General features: G+C 43.9%; 1 protein-coding gene across 3 annotated transcripts in view; it reads right to left on the bottom strand.

The window, feature by feature from the left end:
* Window positions 1–10433: 10433 nt before the first annotated feature.
* The window catches only part of UNC79 (unc-79 homolog, NALCN channel complex subunit), a 146278-nt gene continuing 141933 nt past the window's right edge, over window positions 10434–14778 (bottom strand). For all 3 annotated transcript variants that reach the window (XM_065403675.1, XM_065403674.1, XM_065403677.1), the window contains 2 exons: window positions 11456–11497; window positions 10434–10634 (listed from right to left, as the gene is read on the bottom strand). In XM_065403675.1, coding sequence (XP_065259747.1) covers window positions 10434–10634; window positions 11456–11497 — 243 coding nt within the window. The remainder of the gene's footprint in view (window positions 10635–11455; window positions 11498–14778) is intronic.

Below are 14778 nucleotides of genomic sequence, written 5' to 3' on the forward strand. Positions count from 1 at the left end.
ATAAAAATTAGAGTCAGAATCATTGCTTCCCTTTTCAGAGGGCACCCAGGGGACATAGATCACAGCCAGAGCATCTTCATTTGCTAGCAGGTACATTCCTGGTGACAGAGGGTAATTGCTTCTATAAAGCAATTATAAAGCTTCTATAAAGCTGTAAAGTAAGCACCCTGAGGGCGTGGTAAAATCAGCACAAGTGTGCATAGGCCTAAAACTTGCAGTCCTTACTCAGGCAAAACAATCTGTTGCCTTCATAAAGGAGTTTTGCCCAAAGAAGGATTGCAGGACTGGACACACTGTTCCTGGAAAGCTGCTACCAGTTCAGCCTGCTCCTGTTTCTCTATCACTGGAATTTTCCCTTTGATGGAACCAAAGCTAACAAGTACGGCCCCCAGTGCTTCGAGCATTCCCATGCAGAGGCCCACAACCCACTGTGTAAGGCAATGACATGCAGTACATGGGCCTATGAACATCAATCTGACCCAGAGCTACATTAGGACTCCCCGCAACTTCAAATGCCATTTCCTTACAATAAGCAATACTTACCTGCAAAAATGGCACAATGTTCCAGGTGTGTTTCTTTCAAATGCTTTCATCTTAAGTCTTTGGAACTATATTGTGGTTACGTTAAAAAAAACTACATTGGAACCTTACCTAATTGTGGTTTGTAACATTACCTGCCCTCCTCCAAAAACTAACAACTGGCTAGAAACCCTAAAAATTAACAATTCCATTAAGGCTCTAGCTGGAACTACTGGCAGTGCCCCACCTCACATGGATCTCCAGGAACTATTGTATCTCAAGCAGACACAAAGCTTCCCAGACATCCTGTGAGGCACAAGAATGGCACCACTCTTCACAAGGATACAGATGTTGACCCCTCCTTGGCCATGCAGCTGTGAGGGACAGGGGAGGGCAAAGCCAGGGTCTCCCTGCCTCTTCCACCGCACCCTGCTTTTAGAGCATTAGTACAGTGACTCCAGTTGTGTGTGGCCCATAAACGGGGCAGAGGGGCACTGGCTCCAGGTATATTCTAACCAGCACTCAGCCACAGTTGGGCCCGAGGCGTAACACAGTAAACAGAGGAATAGCTTGGGGCCAAACAGAGCCATGTTGTGTTGCTGTGGATTTAGTTCCCCAGCCACATCATTCTGCTCAGCTTTGTGACACTTCAGGCAATTTCATTAAATTCCCTACTCCTAATGTCCTCATTTGAAGCAAAGCATCTTCAGCAGCTTAACGTTTGAGCTCAGCATCACAAATGGGGAAAATCAGTAGCTGTCCTGTGATTCAAAAGGAACAAAATAATTACCCACTGGGGCTATTTGTTCAGTATGTAGATGGGCGAATCGAATGAATAATTGGACAATACAGATCAATTAAGCATACCTTAGGTAATAGAATTAATGTGCAAATTAGTATATATTAGGTGAATCAGACGCAATTCGCTTTTGACCGGAATGTTAAAAAAATATTATAGCTAAAAATATTGTTGCTGAAAAGGTTTGGGGATGGGAACTAGCAGATAGAAGTTGCTCTCCTTAAGATCTGGGGTTCAAATCACTGAAGATTTATATAACCCTTGGAGCAGGTTTTTGCTCTAGGTTTGTACAGCATTTGTCACACAGACAGCTCTCACTGGATCATAAATCATTAGAGATGGGACTGAGGTATAAGGTTCTGATCAGGATCCAGAGAGCTACAGTGTTTGCTGGAGCAGAGATGTGGATGGGCACAGGGAAGGAAGGACAAGAAGAAGAATGTTATAAAGTTTGAAAGCTGTCACTAGGAAATCAGCTGGCATAATAATGCAGCTGCCCCCGTAGCACTTTCTATAAATGCTTTGAAAATCCATAAGAAGCGCTTGGATTAAGTGATATAGTATTTAGTACAGATAAAGACAGTCCTAGAAAGTTCAGCGGCTCAGCCAGCCTGGTCACCTAATGGCTGGGGGCTGCTGAGAGCAATGTACCCAGCAATGGCTCTTCACACACCTTCTGAAAGTTTCAAAGCACATTCCCTGCAGTGGCAGGCACCAAGTGCTAGCATGGGCACATGGGAGGGCACAGGCCTGGCTTTGCCTCCCACCTACACCCTGTAAGTGTGCACCATAGCACTGGCCAACCCCACCCCTTTGTGTGTGTGCTTTGGCTCCAGCCTGAGTGCCCTGGAGGGAAGGGGTTTCCCCTCTGCTCTGTCCTCCATCTCATACACCCACACAGGGCCAGCCACAATTTGGCTCCCATTGCACTCCTATTCAGTAGCCAGGTATAGTTATAGATCCCATGTTCTTCTTAGCTCAGCGACTGCTGGCAATCCAGGGATACTACCCACCCCAAGGGAATAAGGAGGAGGCAGGGCCATGTAGGGTGCGATGCACAGAGGAAGTGAAGGAGGCAGGATGCATGGGGGCATGCTACCCCTTCCTAAAGATGGCAGGGCTGATCCTATGCCCTTAGGAGCACTGCATCATCCCCAGCACTGTCCTGTTCCTTAACGGCCCAGTCTCGGCTTTAATAAACACATCGGCATGAGGAGGACTAAGGCATGGCAGCATTTGTTAAACAGCATTCAATATAATGTGCATCTATAATAGGCTAACACTAGAATCTATATATGCTCTGATATCATTTGCCTGCATCACATCCTCACTGTGACAGTCCTTATCCCTCACAAGATAAAAATACTGGGCCAGATCCACAGCTGGTGTAAATCTGGGTAGCTCCATTGACTTCAATGGAGCTACAGCGACTTACACCAGCTGAGGATCTAACCCTTTGTCAACATTTATACATGATTTCCTCAAGTCCAGCAGCATAACACAGGTAAAGTTTTCAATTAATAACGATTTTTAAAATATGGGTTATTTATAGACAGCTTTATTGACATTTTCCTATGAGGCAAAAATTCTCAGGTTCGGAAAAGCTTTTGTAAAGAACCTGACTGCAAGTAATTTGATTTCACGGGAAAGCCGTAGAGCTGTCAGAAAAGCAAACCTGCCCAAAGAAAGACCTACCTATGACATTTTTATTGTGTGTGTGTAAAACTTTACAGACACGCTGTTGTACCTTTTTGAAAGGATCTAAAATATTAAACAGCCTAACCGTTTTTGTTTGCCCCGCTACTGAAGTATACATAGACAAAGCTGACCTAGAGTTACACTATGTCTATCAAACTCAGAGCTTCCCAGCCCACAGTCATGGTTTGTCAGGTTTGATGGGCAACTGGTTAAATACAATAGCAGAGTGTAATGTTAGCCGGTGCAGCTCACAGATTGCTCAATAGTGAATTAGTATATTAGTAACATTTATCAAATGCAGCAAAATATTGGCAATGAATTGAATAATTTTCCATCATTTGGATCACGGATTTTTTTTTTAAATGTTAAGTTTCCTTAGCAGTGAGTGAAAAACCAGCCACTTATGAAAATAGTGCTTTTGTCTTTACTATTTGGTACATACAGAGCAATAATATATATGGCTTATTCACTGCTGAAAAAATACTAAGCACTTCTGCCCCACACCCTGGCTCCTACTGGATTGGAACTGAACCCCTTGGAGCTAGTCGGTTCCAGCAGACCTTCCTTCCTCCCACTTGGTCCCGCACCACCTGACCAAATGCATTTCTAATACCAGCCTCTAACCTCCCAGAAGCAACCACAAGAGGGGGCAGCAGCTGCAGCTGGAACTGGGGGAGCACCAGGCCCTCTTCAGCCTAGGATAACATCAGAACTCTTTTCTCTTAACTTTGCACACTACCACTTGCTGTTCTGCTTCCTGTCTCTCCCAGCCTACACCTGCCAACCATACACCTTGCCCATCTCATCTCCCTCTGTTTCCCTCTTACATCTTTTTTCAGATCCAAACTCTTTCACCAGAAGTGAACAGAGTAATTCTAGATTCATATCACTGTAGCTGGAAGAAGTGTCTCCCCACAACCTCTCCTCCTAACCATGCACACACAACCTCTCCACCTAAGCAGGGACCTGTCCCCCACATCCTAAACATGTTTACATTGTAGGCCATAGTCTTGACAGCATAGGTGCCGGAACTAGCAGGAGCACACCCTGGCTTGAAGTGGTTTCCATCAGAGACAGGGTTTACAGATTGGTTCAATGGCTCTCAGCACCTCCACTATACAAATTGTTCAGGGCCCCGGCTTGACAGTGTCCTAACCTGGTTTTAGGCCTAACACCAAGTTGAAGATCCACTCTGTTCACCAAAGCTGGGATTTTTAAAGGGGTTTAAGGGAAAATCAATGGGGGTTGGGTATGGAATGCCCTTTGGCCCCTTTGACAATCCCAGCCTCACTGGAGAGCCAACTACTGTGGGTCAGATTTCTTGGGACTTTATGGGGGTGCACAATGGAAGAGCAAAGTGAAAATACCCTTCCTGCCCCGCCCTGGCACATCCTAAAAAAGTTCCTGGAAGAACTGCAATCCCTGGGCTCTTGTGACCTTCTCAACTTTAATGGGGCTGCACAGGCTGTAGTTTAGAGAAGCATTTGGCCCCACAACAGGTTTATCACTCCCTTGGCACATCAGGCCATATTGCATCATCACGTTTTAAGCAGAACTGAAAAAAAATGATGACATACTATGGCCCCTGGTTAGGACTTTTAACCAGTGACAAGACTGTAATTAGATGTCACTGAATGGGCCAGATATGATGTCAGAGTATAAATTAAAATCAGCTGAAACACCATTTTATCTGAAGTGTATTTTTCAATGTGAATAAAACTGTGAGGTGTTTAAAGAAACTTGTGCAGAAAATTAAGTAACTCAAGGTGTTCAGTGCATCCGATAACCTTGCCATGCAGGACACAGCATTATGTAATTTACCAGTTGTGCTGCCTACATTGTGGTTTTTAACAGTCATTTGATCCCAAGTGCCTTGTCTTGTGTTTGAAAATTTCACTGTTCAGTGCAAAATAAATTGATTCTTTTACTAGGTCAGCTGTGGTAACAGCCATTGATTTAAGAAGCTTATCACAACATATGACCAAATGCTATTTCTAAGCTCCAGCTCTTTAAGAGTACCCAGAAGAGAGACCACAGCAATCCAAACTGACTCTTCTTGACACACATACAAAGAGATATGAATTCTGGGAGCATAATAGAACAAGAAGATTAGTTTGTGTTATTTGGTAGCATTTTTATGGAACACCAAATGTTATTTACTTCCTAATCTGCCTACAAAATACAAAGATTTGCTACTCTGAGCTATTTCAGAGATAATATGAATGACTCGCTTGAGCATATTACCCTCAAGTAGCCTAAAGATATATTTTAAACTCTTTAAACACAATTAAAGTAGATCATTCTCTTCTCCTTAAGGCTGCCTACATTGTTTCCAGAGATTTATATTACACTGTAAAAATTGCACCTTGTATACACTACGTGCTAAAGCACACATCTAGCCAGGTTAAATGTATGAACTATCAGTATTAGCTGGCATTATTAAAAATATCCCTAATAATCTGTCACTTCTGTCATCCCCCTTGGGGTTATTTGTTCATTTTGATTTTATGCCTTCTTCCAGGCTGTCCCTTATGCTGGAATGAATATAGCTTCCCAATTAATATATTCAGTCCTCACTTCCCTGCTTCAAAAAGACCCATTTGTTCCATCATGCATTTTGATTATAGTTAAAGATGGACCAAAACCAAAGCCTTAAGATACTGACATTCAGATCTTACCTTTGTAGGGCGCTGAGCCAAAACTGGATCCAAACTCCCCCAAACTTTGGAAGAGTCTGGATGTGAATCTGGATGCAAACTCTGCGGCTCTGACCCATTTCTAATTTTATGGACTGTCCACCAGCACATTTTGCATTACATTGTTCTGTACTGTAACTGTGGGTGGTTAGGCCTCTGGGGCAGGTTCTATGCACAGTGCTGCCTACACTTACCGCACAATAGAAATGATAATGATTGAGCGAATGTGGTTCTGCTCTGGAAGGTAACTCTGTATAGGTAACACTGTGGAGCTCAATGGTTGTCTTTCAATGACTCCAGATCAAGTATATTCCCTTTACAAGTAAACTTGTAGGGTTTTTCCTAGCTGCCCAAATCACAAACTCACCAGGGAATCTAAGTCAAACTGGGATCTTGCCCATTATCACCAGTAATACAGGTCCTGCAACCTACATTCTGCCCTCAGTCACACCTGTGCACAGTGGAGTAATTATCTCCAAAAGGTTGCAGGGGGAGGGGCAGAGACACTCCCCCCTGCCCGTCATGAAATCCCCCCCTTCACTGCAACCCCCGAAAGAGTTCCAACACAAGTGCCTTTCACTCACCTTCCTTTAAACAAAACATAAAGCCGATCCCCTCCTCCCACAGTGTTTACTTTGCTCTGCTCCTACCTGTCCTTCTCTGATGCTGCCTTGGTTGTTCCTGTCCTGTGTCAGGTTTCAGAGTAGCAGCCGTGTTAGTCTGTATCCGAAAAGAGAACAGGAGTACTTGTGGCACCTTAGAGACTTAACAAATTTATTAGAGCATAAGCTTTCGTGGGCTACAGCCCACTTCTTCGGATGCATATAGAATGGAACATATATTGAGGAGATATATATACACACATACAGAGAGCATGTGTGGTAGGTGCTGAGTTTCAACTCTCCCACTCCACTACCTACTTTGTCTCCTCTCTCCCCTACAGATTTGTCTGTGTGTGAAATCTTCCCACTCTCGCCTGTTTCACACAAACTCCCACCATGTGTCCTCCTCCTTCTCTTCTAAGCCACCTCTCTCTCCTCTTGCTTCTGAGACGCTCATCCCCCAAATCCCACCCAGTATCTTTTCCAAGATCCCCCTCACACTTGCCCACCACATCACTTCCCCAAACTCACCTGAATCTCTTTCACCCCATCACTCACCCTCCTCTATATCCTGCCATCATCATCTTCCTTTCCCAATTCCACCGAGAGCTGTCCCTTAGACCCTGTGTCCCCTAGTGCCTCTCACTTCACAGCTGTCTCCTGGTTAGGGTTCCCAAATTTCTTAAAATGGCTCCTCCCTCCTGGTCGCTCGTTCACTCCCCCTTCCCCGGGACTCACCTGCCGCCTACAGAGCTGGGCTGGGAGCTGACGCAAAGCCTGCCTGCCCACAAGATACAGGTAGGAGGCGGCCCCAGCTGAGAAGGGGCTGGCACAGGTTGATGACATGGTCCCGCCCCAGCCCCTCCCCAGCCCCATGTCCAGGGCCAGGCTGGCAGGGACCGGGGGACACGCTGGCAGTGGCGTTTGCAGGCAGCAACTTCCACCTCATTCCAGCACCCCTGCAGGCGGTGACCGGATTTTTGGTGTCCGGTCAGTACTTCTGACTGGACATTCTACAAGTTCCCCTTCAACTGGACTTTCCGGTTGAAAACCAAGCCCCTAGCAACCCTACTTCTGGTGCCTGTCCCCCCATAACTGCCCCTTAGTGCCTATATTACCCATCTGCCTCCCCAGTGGTGTCCCCTAGCATCCATCTTCCCCCCCCCCCAGTGCCCACCCCCAGAGGTGCCCATGTTACCCCTGAGTGTCCATGTCAACCCAGAGGTGTCCCCCCAGTGACTACTCCCCCAAAGGTACCCCCCAGTGTCTGCACCCCAGAGGTGCCCCCTAGTGCTCATGTCACCCCCTAATGCCCGCCCCTCCAGAGGTTCCCTCTAGTGCCCATGTCAGCCCGTAGTGTCTGCCCCCCTAGAGGTGTCCCCTAGTGACCATTCCAGCTGTCCTCCCCCAGTGCCTGCCTGCCCCTCACAGCTCCTCCCTGCCTATCCCGAGGGAACGATTGCTGCACATCCAGGCCCCTCCGGCTCTACAGCGGCTGCGGCCACAGACGGACCCTAAGGAGCCCATTTCAGGCACCAAACCACAGCTGGTTCCTGTCTGTCCTGCAGGAGGAGATGGCAGCCCCATCCTGGCTGGAGGCTGCAATTGCAACAGCCTCCTGCTCCTTGAGTTTTTAACAGCTGAACAGCTGATCAGCAACCTGCAAGAGGAAAGGGGGGGGGGGGAGAATAGGATGCCAAGCCCAGCTGCACTAAGCCACCTCAGAATCCCTTTCCCTGCCTCCCTTTCATAGTCTGCCAAAAGTTGGAGGAAGGCATTGCTGTTCCTCCCCCTCCCCCCCCCCCCCATATGAAAGTTGGGGCGGGAGATGTCTTCCAAGCCTCCCTCATTACACCCATTATCTTCAATGGGGTTACAAAGGTATAAACTATGCTGTTGATAATGCACCACAGGGAATGCATTTTAATACAGCCAGATGTAAAGTTATACATCTAGGAACCAGGAATGCAGGCCATAGCTACAGAATGGGGGACTCTAGCTGGGAAAGCAGTGACTCTGAAAAGGATTTAGCAGGTCATTGTGGATAAATAACTCAATATAATATCCCAGTGCTGCGATACAGTAAAAATGCAGTCTTTGGGTGTATAAACAGGGAAGTAGTGAGTAGGAGCAGGGTGGTGATTTTACCTCGGTATATCGTATTGTGAATCTGATACTAGAATAGTGCATACAATTCTGGTGTCCACATTTTTAAAAGGATGTTGAAAAATTGGAGAGGGTGGAAGAGCCACACAAATGAGTCCAGGATTGGAGAAAAAGCCATATAATGAGAGATTTAAAGAGCTTATTGTGTTTAGTTTATCAAAGAAAAGATTGAGAGGTGACTTGATTACAGTGTGTAAGTACCATCATGGGTGAAAATCCTGGGTACTAAAGGGCTCTTTACCATAGAGGGGAAAGGCATAACAAGAACCAATGGCTAGGCATGAAGCTGCTCAAATTCAAATTAGAAATAAGGCACAAATTTTTAACACTGAGATGATTAACCACTGGAACAATCTACCATCTCTTGATGTTTTAAAATCAACACTGGATACCTTTCTGGAAGATAGTCTTTACCCAAACACAAGTTACGGGGGGTGAAATGTAATGGCTTGTGATGTACAGGAGATCATACTAGAGGATATAATTGTCCCTTCTGGTCTTAAACTCTATGAATCTATGAGGGAACAGAATCTATGAGGGAACAGAATCTCTCTCTCTCTCTCTCTCTCTCTCTCTCTCTCTCTCTCTCTCTCAACTTTGTTGGTTCTGCAAGGCTAATAGGAGAAAAAGAAATAAAATCTTTACTCAAGCAAATATTTTCAGGACCCCTCTCCCCCTCCAAAGGAGCTGGGGAAAAACACATTAATGCTGAGAGTGGTAGTAAAGGGTATGTTTTTAATAGGATTTTAATATACAGCTTACATGTATCTTTATTATTATTCTAGTCAGTGCATTACAGTAATAAATATGAGAGATATAATTTATGAATCGACAGAATTAAATATTAATTACACGAGGTGATAAATTCTGGTCTTTTTAGGAATTCACCAAAAGCCACTGAAGACAATGAAAGTCTTTCCATTGACTTAAATGGGCTTTGGATCAGTCCTTTAATGCTGTTAAAATTAATTTGTTATTAAACAAACTTTCTATGCAATATTATGCCATAGCTATAATTTGTTATCATCATAATGCAAAGGTTCAGGACCAAACCTGCTCCTACTGAACTCTATGGTAAAACTTCCCTAAACATGAAAAAGAGCAGAATTGAGCTGTACATTTTTAATTGCACTGTATACAAATATTCACAAAAGACTAAAATACAGTATTCACAAAACTAAAGAGGTTTCCATGAAGCTTACAGGAAAGTACAGCACAAAATCAATGAAGTGAAAAGTAACTTTTTCAAAAAATAATAAATCATACTTGATAGGTGTGGTAAATATTAAACAAAAAGACAAACTGGCACAGTTTAACAACCTCATTTCTAAGTGTGCTTTGTAATAATGCTCCTCCCAAGCTGCTGTTTTTCCAGAACATAATGACAAAAAGCCTCATTGTAACATCACTGTTTTACAGTGACAAATTTTATTGCATTGCCAACTGAGTTTAAAGAAAAAGCTGTAGAAAGGATCCCAAAGCACCACCACCCCCCCCTTTTTTTTTTTTTTTTGGTTATCATCCAAAATAGCAACATAGCACTTTCACGCGTTGGTGAATACACACTAGTCTAGTTTAAAAAAAATAGAAGTTAATTAAAGAAAAATGATTTTTGTTTTTGTTTCAAAAATAATATAAAGAACCATTTCAGAATCAAATATTTCAATGATTAGAGATATGTTTAGCATGAAAGATAGAGCCCAACCCTGCAAACATTCTTGAGAGCCATCTCAATGACTTCACTGGGCCTGCTCGTGTGAGCAATAATTTATGTGTGATTACGAATTGGCAGGATCAGGCTCTTAGCTTTGCCCTGCGCAAGCTTTTGCACAATTGTCCTAGGCTAAAAAGCATAGATAAAGTACTAATATATACAAAAATGGGCTTTTATCTTATAGCTTTAACCCTTTTATTGCTAGACCAAAAGTGAGGATTTGGAACAATTTACATAATTCATAGAGGATAAAACTGAGATGCAGCTTCAGATGACTGAATTTCCACTTGAGCCATTTTAAACTGGGTACACTGGAGCCATTTGCGGAGTGCAGATGAGCTATTGTTCATTTGTCCTGACCCCTGTAACATCCTCAGGCTGTGGTGGTTCACGTTATTCTGAATGGCTTGAAGGCGCAGTTGGAGTCCAGCAGATAAATGCTATTAAAACCAGCAGAAGGTTGAGTTTCTCTCTTTTATTCAATACATACATTAAATCAGGATTATGTAAGATTTTTTGCCAGGAGCTGATTTTGGGAGAGGAGGATTCCCCCTGCATGCCCCACCCCCCTCTATCCCAGGTCTCATTCTACCTCGTCTCCAACCACTGACAAAGATGTTGTCACAAGGGGCATTGATTTCAGGCCACCATCCCCCAAATCACTATGTTCTCAACAGCAACTTTATAGTGGAGCTTTCTGCACAGCCTTTCTTCCCATCCACTCTTGACTGACAGGACCCATTGGTACACCTCATCCTCATTTCTGTCACAAACAAGGCCACTTAGCACTATTATCATCCAACCAGCAGACCACAGCAGGTCAGCATCAGGTGCTGCAGAACTGAAAGCCACCCCCTGAATCAGGGGTTCTCAACCTGTGGATCGATGTCAGGGGGTCATGGACCACCCTGCTTTGCTTAGCTAGTTAGATGGGAGTGGGGAGGGCTTCCCATCTAGATCCTAGTTAGTTAGATGTAAGTCATGGGTGGCGCAGTGTCTCAGTACGGAAAAGGTTGAGAACTACTGTCCTAAATGATGCCTCTGCCCATTCAAATTTGGCATATTCAATGCTGAGCCACTGATTATCCCCAAATACCAAGCAGTTTGCATATTATAAAAAGATGTATGCTGAAAAAATAATATGGAGTTATGATGCACTGTCAGAGAGTTGGGAGCGTGAGTCTTATTTCTAGAGTACATTCAGACAAAACACAGAACAGAAATACCAACAAGCCTGAAAGAACAAGAGAAAATAACTTACCTTTAGATTTGACTGAATCATTGGCAACCACATAGGTATTAGCTGTACGAAGAGACAACAAATGTTTTGATAGTATACTATATGGGCCCATGAATTTGTTCTGGTTACAGCGAGTCAAAGCAGGGTATGTCTAACTCATTTAGCCCGTTGAATGGATGGTGACACATGCTGAAAGGACTCATCCATAAATATGGAAATGGATTTGTAAAAGATGGGCATGCTGGACATGTGGCATTCAGAGGTTAAGAAGCCAGCTTTGATCATTTGTATCCTATTTTACAATAAGGAGCAATTACTGGTACTATTTTAAGGCAATGTTGATAGTTTAAAATAAAAATCCCTTAAAAGGAATATTTCCCTGGAGGTGTTTTCTTAATACCCAGGTGAGCAGGTATTGGAATGAATGCGGTCCAAGCATTGCACAAAAAAGTGCACACTGTTGCAGATGTTGAAGAGTGAAAAGGACTGAGGCAGAAGTTCATGATGATGCAGAACATTTTATATTCTGATCACTGACCATTGTTTTATAGGTCAACAATCGCAGGCATCCATGCTATACTCACACATCTAATTTAGGCCCAAGACCTCCTTTCACCATATAGCACGTATTGCGGACAGTGAGCTGGGTATCTTAGTGCTCGGGCAGTGGAAAAGGAATTTTCCTTTCAGTATGCCAAGCAGCTGTGGAGTTGCTGTGCAGCTCTTACTGTAGCCCTCCATGGGAGGGATGGGTGAACCCACGTAGCAGTGGATCTTCCAGCCTCACCCTTGCCTTGCCATGTCCTAATCCCTCATCTCCAATGATCTCTGTGCATTGTCCTAAAAGGAGCCCTCCGTGCACCCTACTCCCAAGAGATAGAAGACTCACTCATCAGGATGAAAAAGTAACTCTTAGGCTCTGACCTATGCCTGGATTTATTTTCTCCAGGACAGAGCATCATCAATCTGCACTCAAAACTCCCATTGACTTCCCTGGGCACTCTATTTGCAGAGGAACTGCAGGATCAGGGCTTCATGTGGTCATACTCCAGACACCAACAGAGTAGGAGAGGCAAGGAGGGATCTGGGAATCCATAATCCAAGAGCTGATATTTGTTTCTGGCTATATCTCTTAACAGAACTTTTATTTGAGAGTAACTTTACATGACAAGCCTACGGAAACCATTTCTATCCATGCTCTCCAATATTAATTTAACCACTGGGCATATTGTTCTGAAATGCTTCTCCAAATGGCATCAGAATTTGCAATTTACCAATTATGCTACTGAGAGTTGTAGGTTAAACCTAATCAGTATTGACAGCATTAGATAAAGCACCATTCCCCCTGTTTAAAGAATGCTAATTGTTTGTCTGGCTGCATAACATAAATTTCAGTGCTGTTTTGCTAGTGGATCATATGCAGCTCTGTCAGTACTGATTACTTGGTCCACCAAATAAAGAACCATATTCAATCCTCTGCTTCTGCAGGCAGATGGATGCCAAAACAGATGGAACCCAGCCAGAGAACAGGGGAGCATTAGCTCTAATCTCCTTCCCTGGGACCTTGCAGAAAAGCTCCTCCACCGGAGCTCTGATGACTCAGGTCTATGTGGGGTTTTTGAGAGGCAGAAATAGGACAGCTAAAAGAGCACCCACATTCCATGGCATGCTCCCCCTGCTAACCTCACAGACTTACCACTGGAAATCTGATCAGGGCTTCATGCTGCTCCTATGGAACTAGCCAGTGGCAGCATGCTTCCTGCCAAAGAGGAAGGGAAGCTGGTCGGAAAGCTGTGCAGAAACACAGGGTCTCGTAGGTACCCCAAGATCCACACAAGGTTTAGGAGGACTGAACTCTCTGCCTTGAGGGGGTGGGGTGTTAGAGGAGAGCAAATCCTCCCACTCCCCGCACTGGATGGAGGAGGAAGAAATTGAGTTGGAACTCTTGGATTTTTTTTCTTTCCATCTCCCAGTCAGGCTTTTCTCCAAAGGGGGGAATATGGCTTAAAAATCCGGCCAAAAAGTGCTATCTGACAATAAAAGGGAGCAGCTCTATCCCAGGGGGAAGCATACACCGCGCAAGTGGGTGGGGAACGTAACACCAATGGCTAAGAGTAGATGAAATCAGGAGGTGGAACTCTCACCGTACCAGTCAAAGAGGAAGGGAAGTTGTGAGAAAGTGCTGCTCCCTGCCAGTGAGATGAAAGAAAGCTCCTCCTCTGCTTGTAGTTTAGGAGGATCTGAAGTCCCCTATCTTGCTCTACTTTCCCTGGCTTTACCCTCCCCCCATCTTATTCCTAATAAGGTTCCCCACCACGTCAGCATCCAAGTAAACACAGTTCCCATAATCCACCTGGCAACATATGACCCTCTGACTCCCCGTTGTGGTGATCATTACAGTTACACATTTTTCCTGTGTCTGCTGTGATGAAGTTGTACAGTGGCCTTCTTGAACATTTTAATCACATCTGATTCCCTATTTAGAATAAGAAAGACAGCAATAAACTTAATTAATGAAGATGGTAAGTGTGCAGGGTTTAGTGGCAACCACTGTGCTAAAAAGGGGTGGGGTTGGTGGTGGTGGTCTGATTTGCACAACGCAGAAAGCTCAGGAAAAGGATATTAAGAATGTGCTGAAACTGAATAAAAAAAATAAGATTATTTTTCACTCCACTCTCTCCTCCTCACCATTCTTTAGTGATAATTTATTTTTGTTTGAAAGGCTTACATCTACATAAAGGAAAGGTGCTTTGAAACATAAAATATACTCTGTCCCCTACACTTAATTACCAACAAGGTCGAGGCAATACAGGATTTTCTAAATTGTTTGAAACATAATAAAAAACAACAATCAGCCAACAATCAGAGAGCTGTTATCTTTGCAGCTTCTTCATGTAGGTTAGGGCTGTGAACATTCAAGTCTTATCTGCAACCCTTGAAAATAAGACAGTTTCAAAGCTGATTCGGGGTAAATTTCTTGTTTGTAACTCAAAGGTTTTCAACCATTTTTCATTTGTGGACCCCTAAAACATTTCAAATGGAGGTGTGGCCTCCTTTGCAAATCTTAGACATAGTCTGTAGACTCTTACTACAGCTTGAAAACCACTGCTATAAATTATATAGGTGCCAGTCATGGCTCCATAGTTAAAGTTGAGCTCTGCACTTAAAGCAGGGATTCAATCTCTTTGGAATGTTTTTAAAATACAGCATATCCTCCCCACAATTACAGAACTAGTATTCAATCTCTACTTTAAAAGTAACACAATGCAAAATACTGTGTTTCTAAAAATCGATTTAAACTAATCTGGGACTACAAACACGAAAAAGCCTGAATTATAAACATA

The sequence above is a fragment of the Emys orbicularis genome, chromosome 4 (assembly GCF_028017835.1).
Source record: "Emys orbicularis isolate rEmyOrb1 chromosome 4, rEmyOrb1.hap1, whole genome shotgun sequence".
In the NCBI taxonomy this organism is placed as follows: domain Eukaryota; kingdom Metazoa; phylum Chordata; order Testudines; family Emydidae; genus Emys; species Emys orbicularis.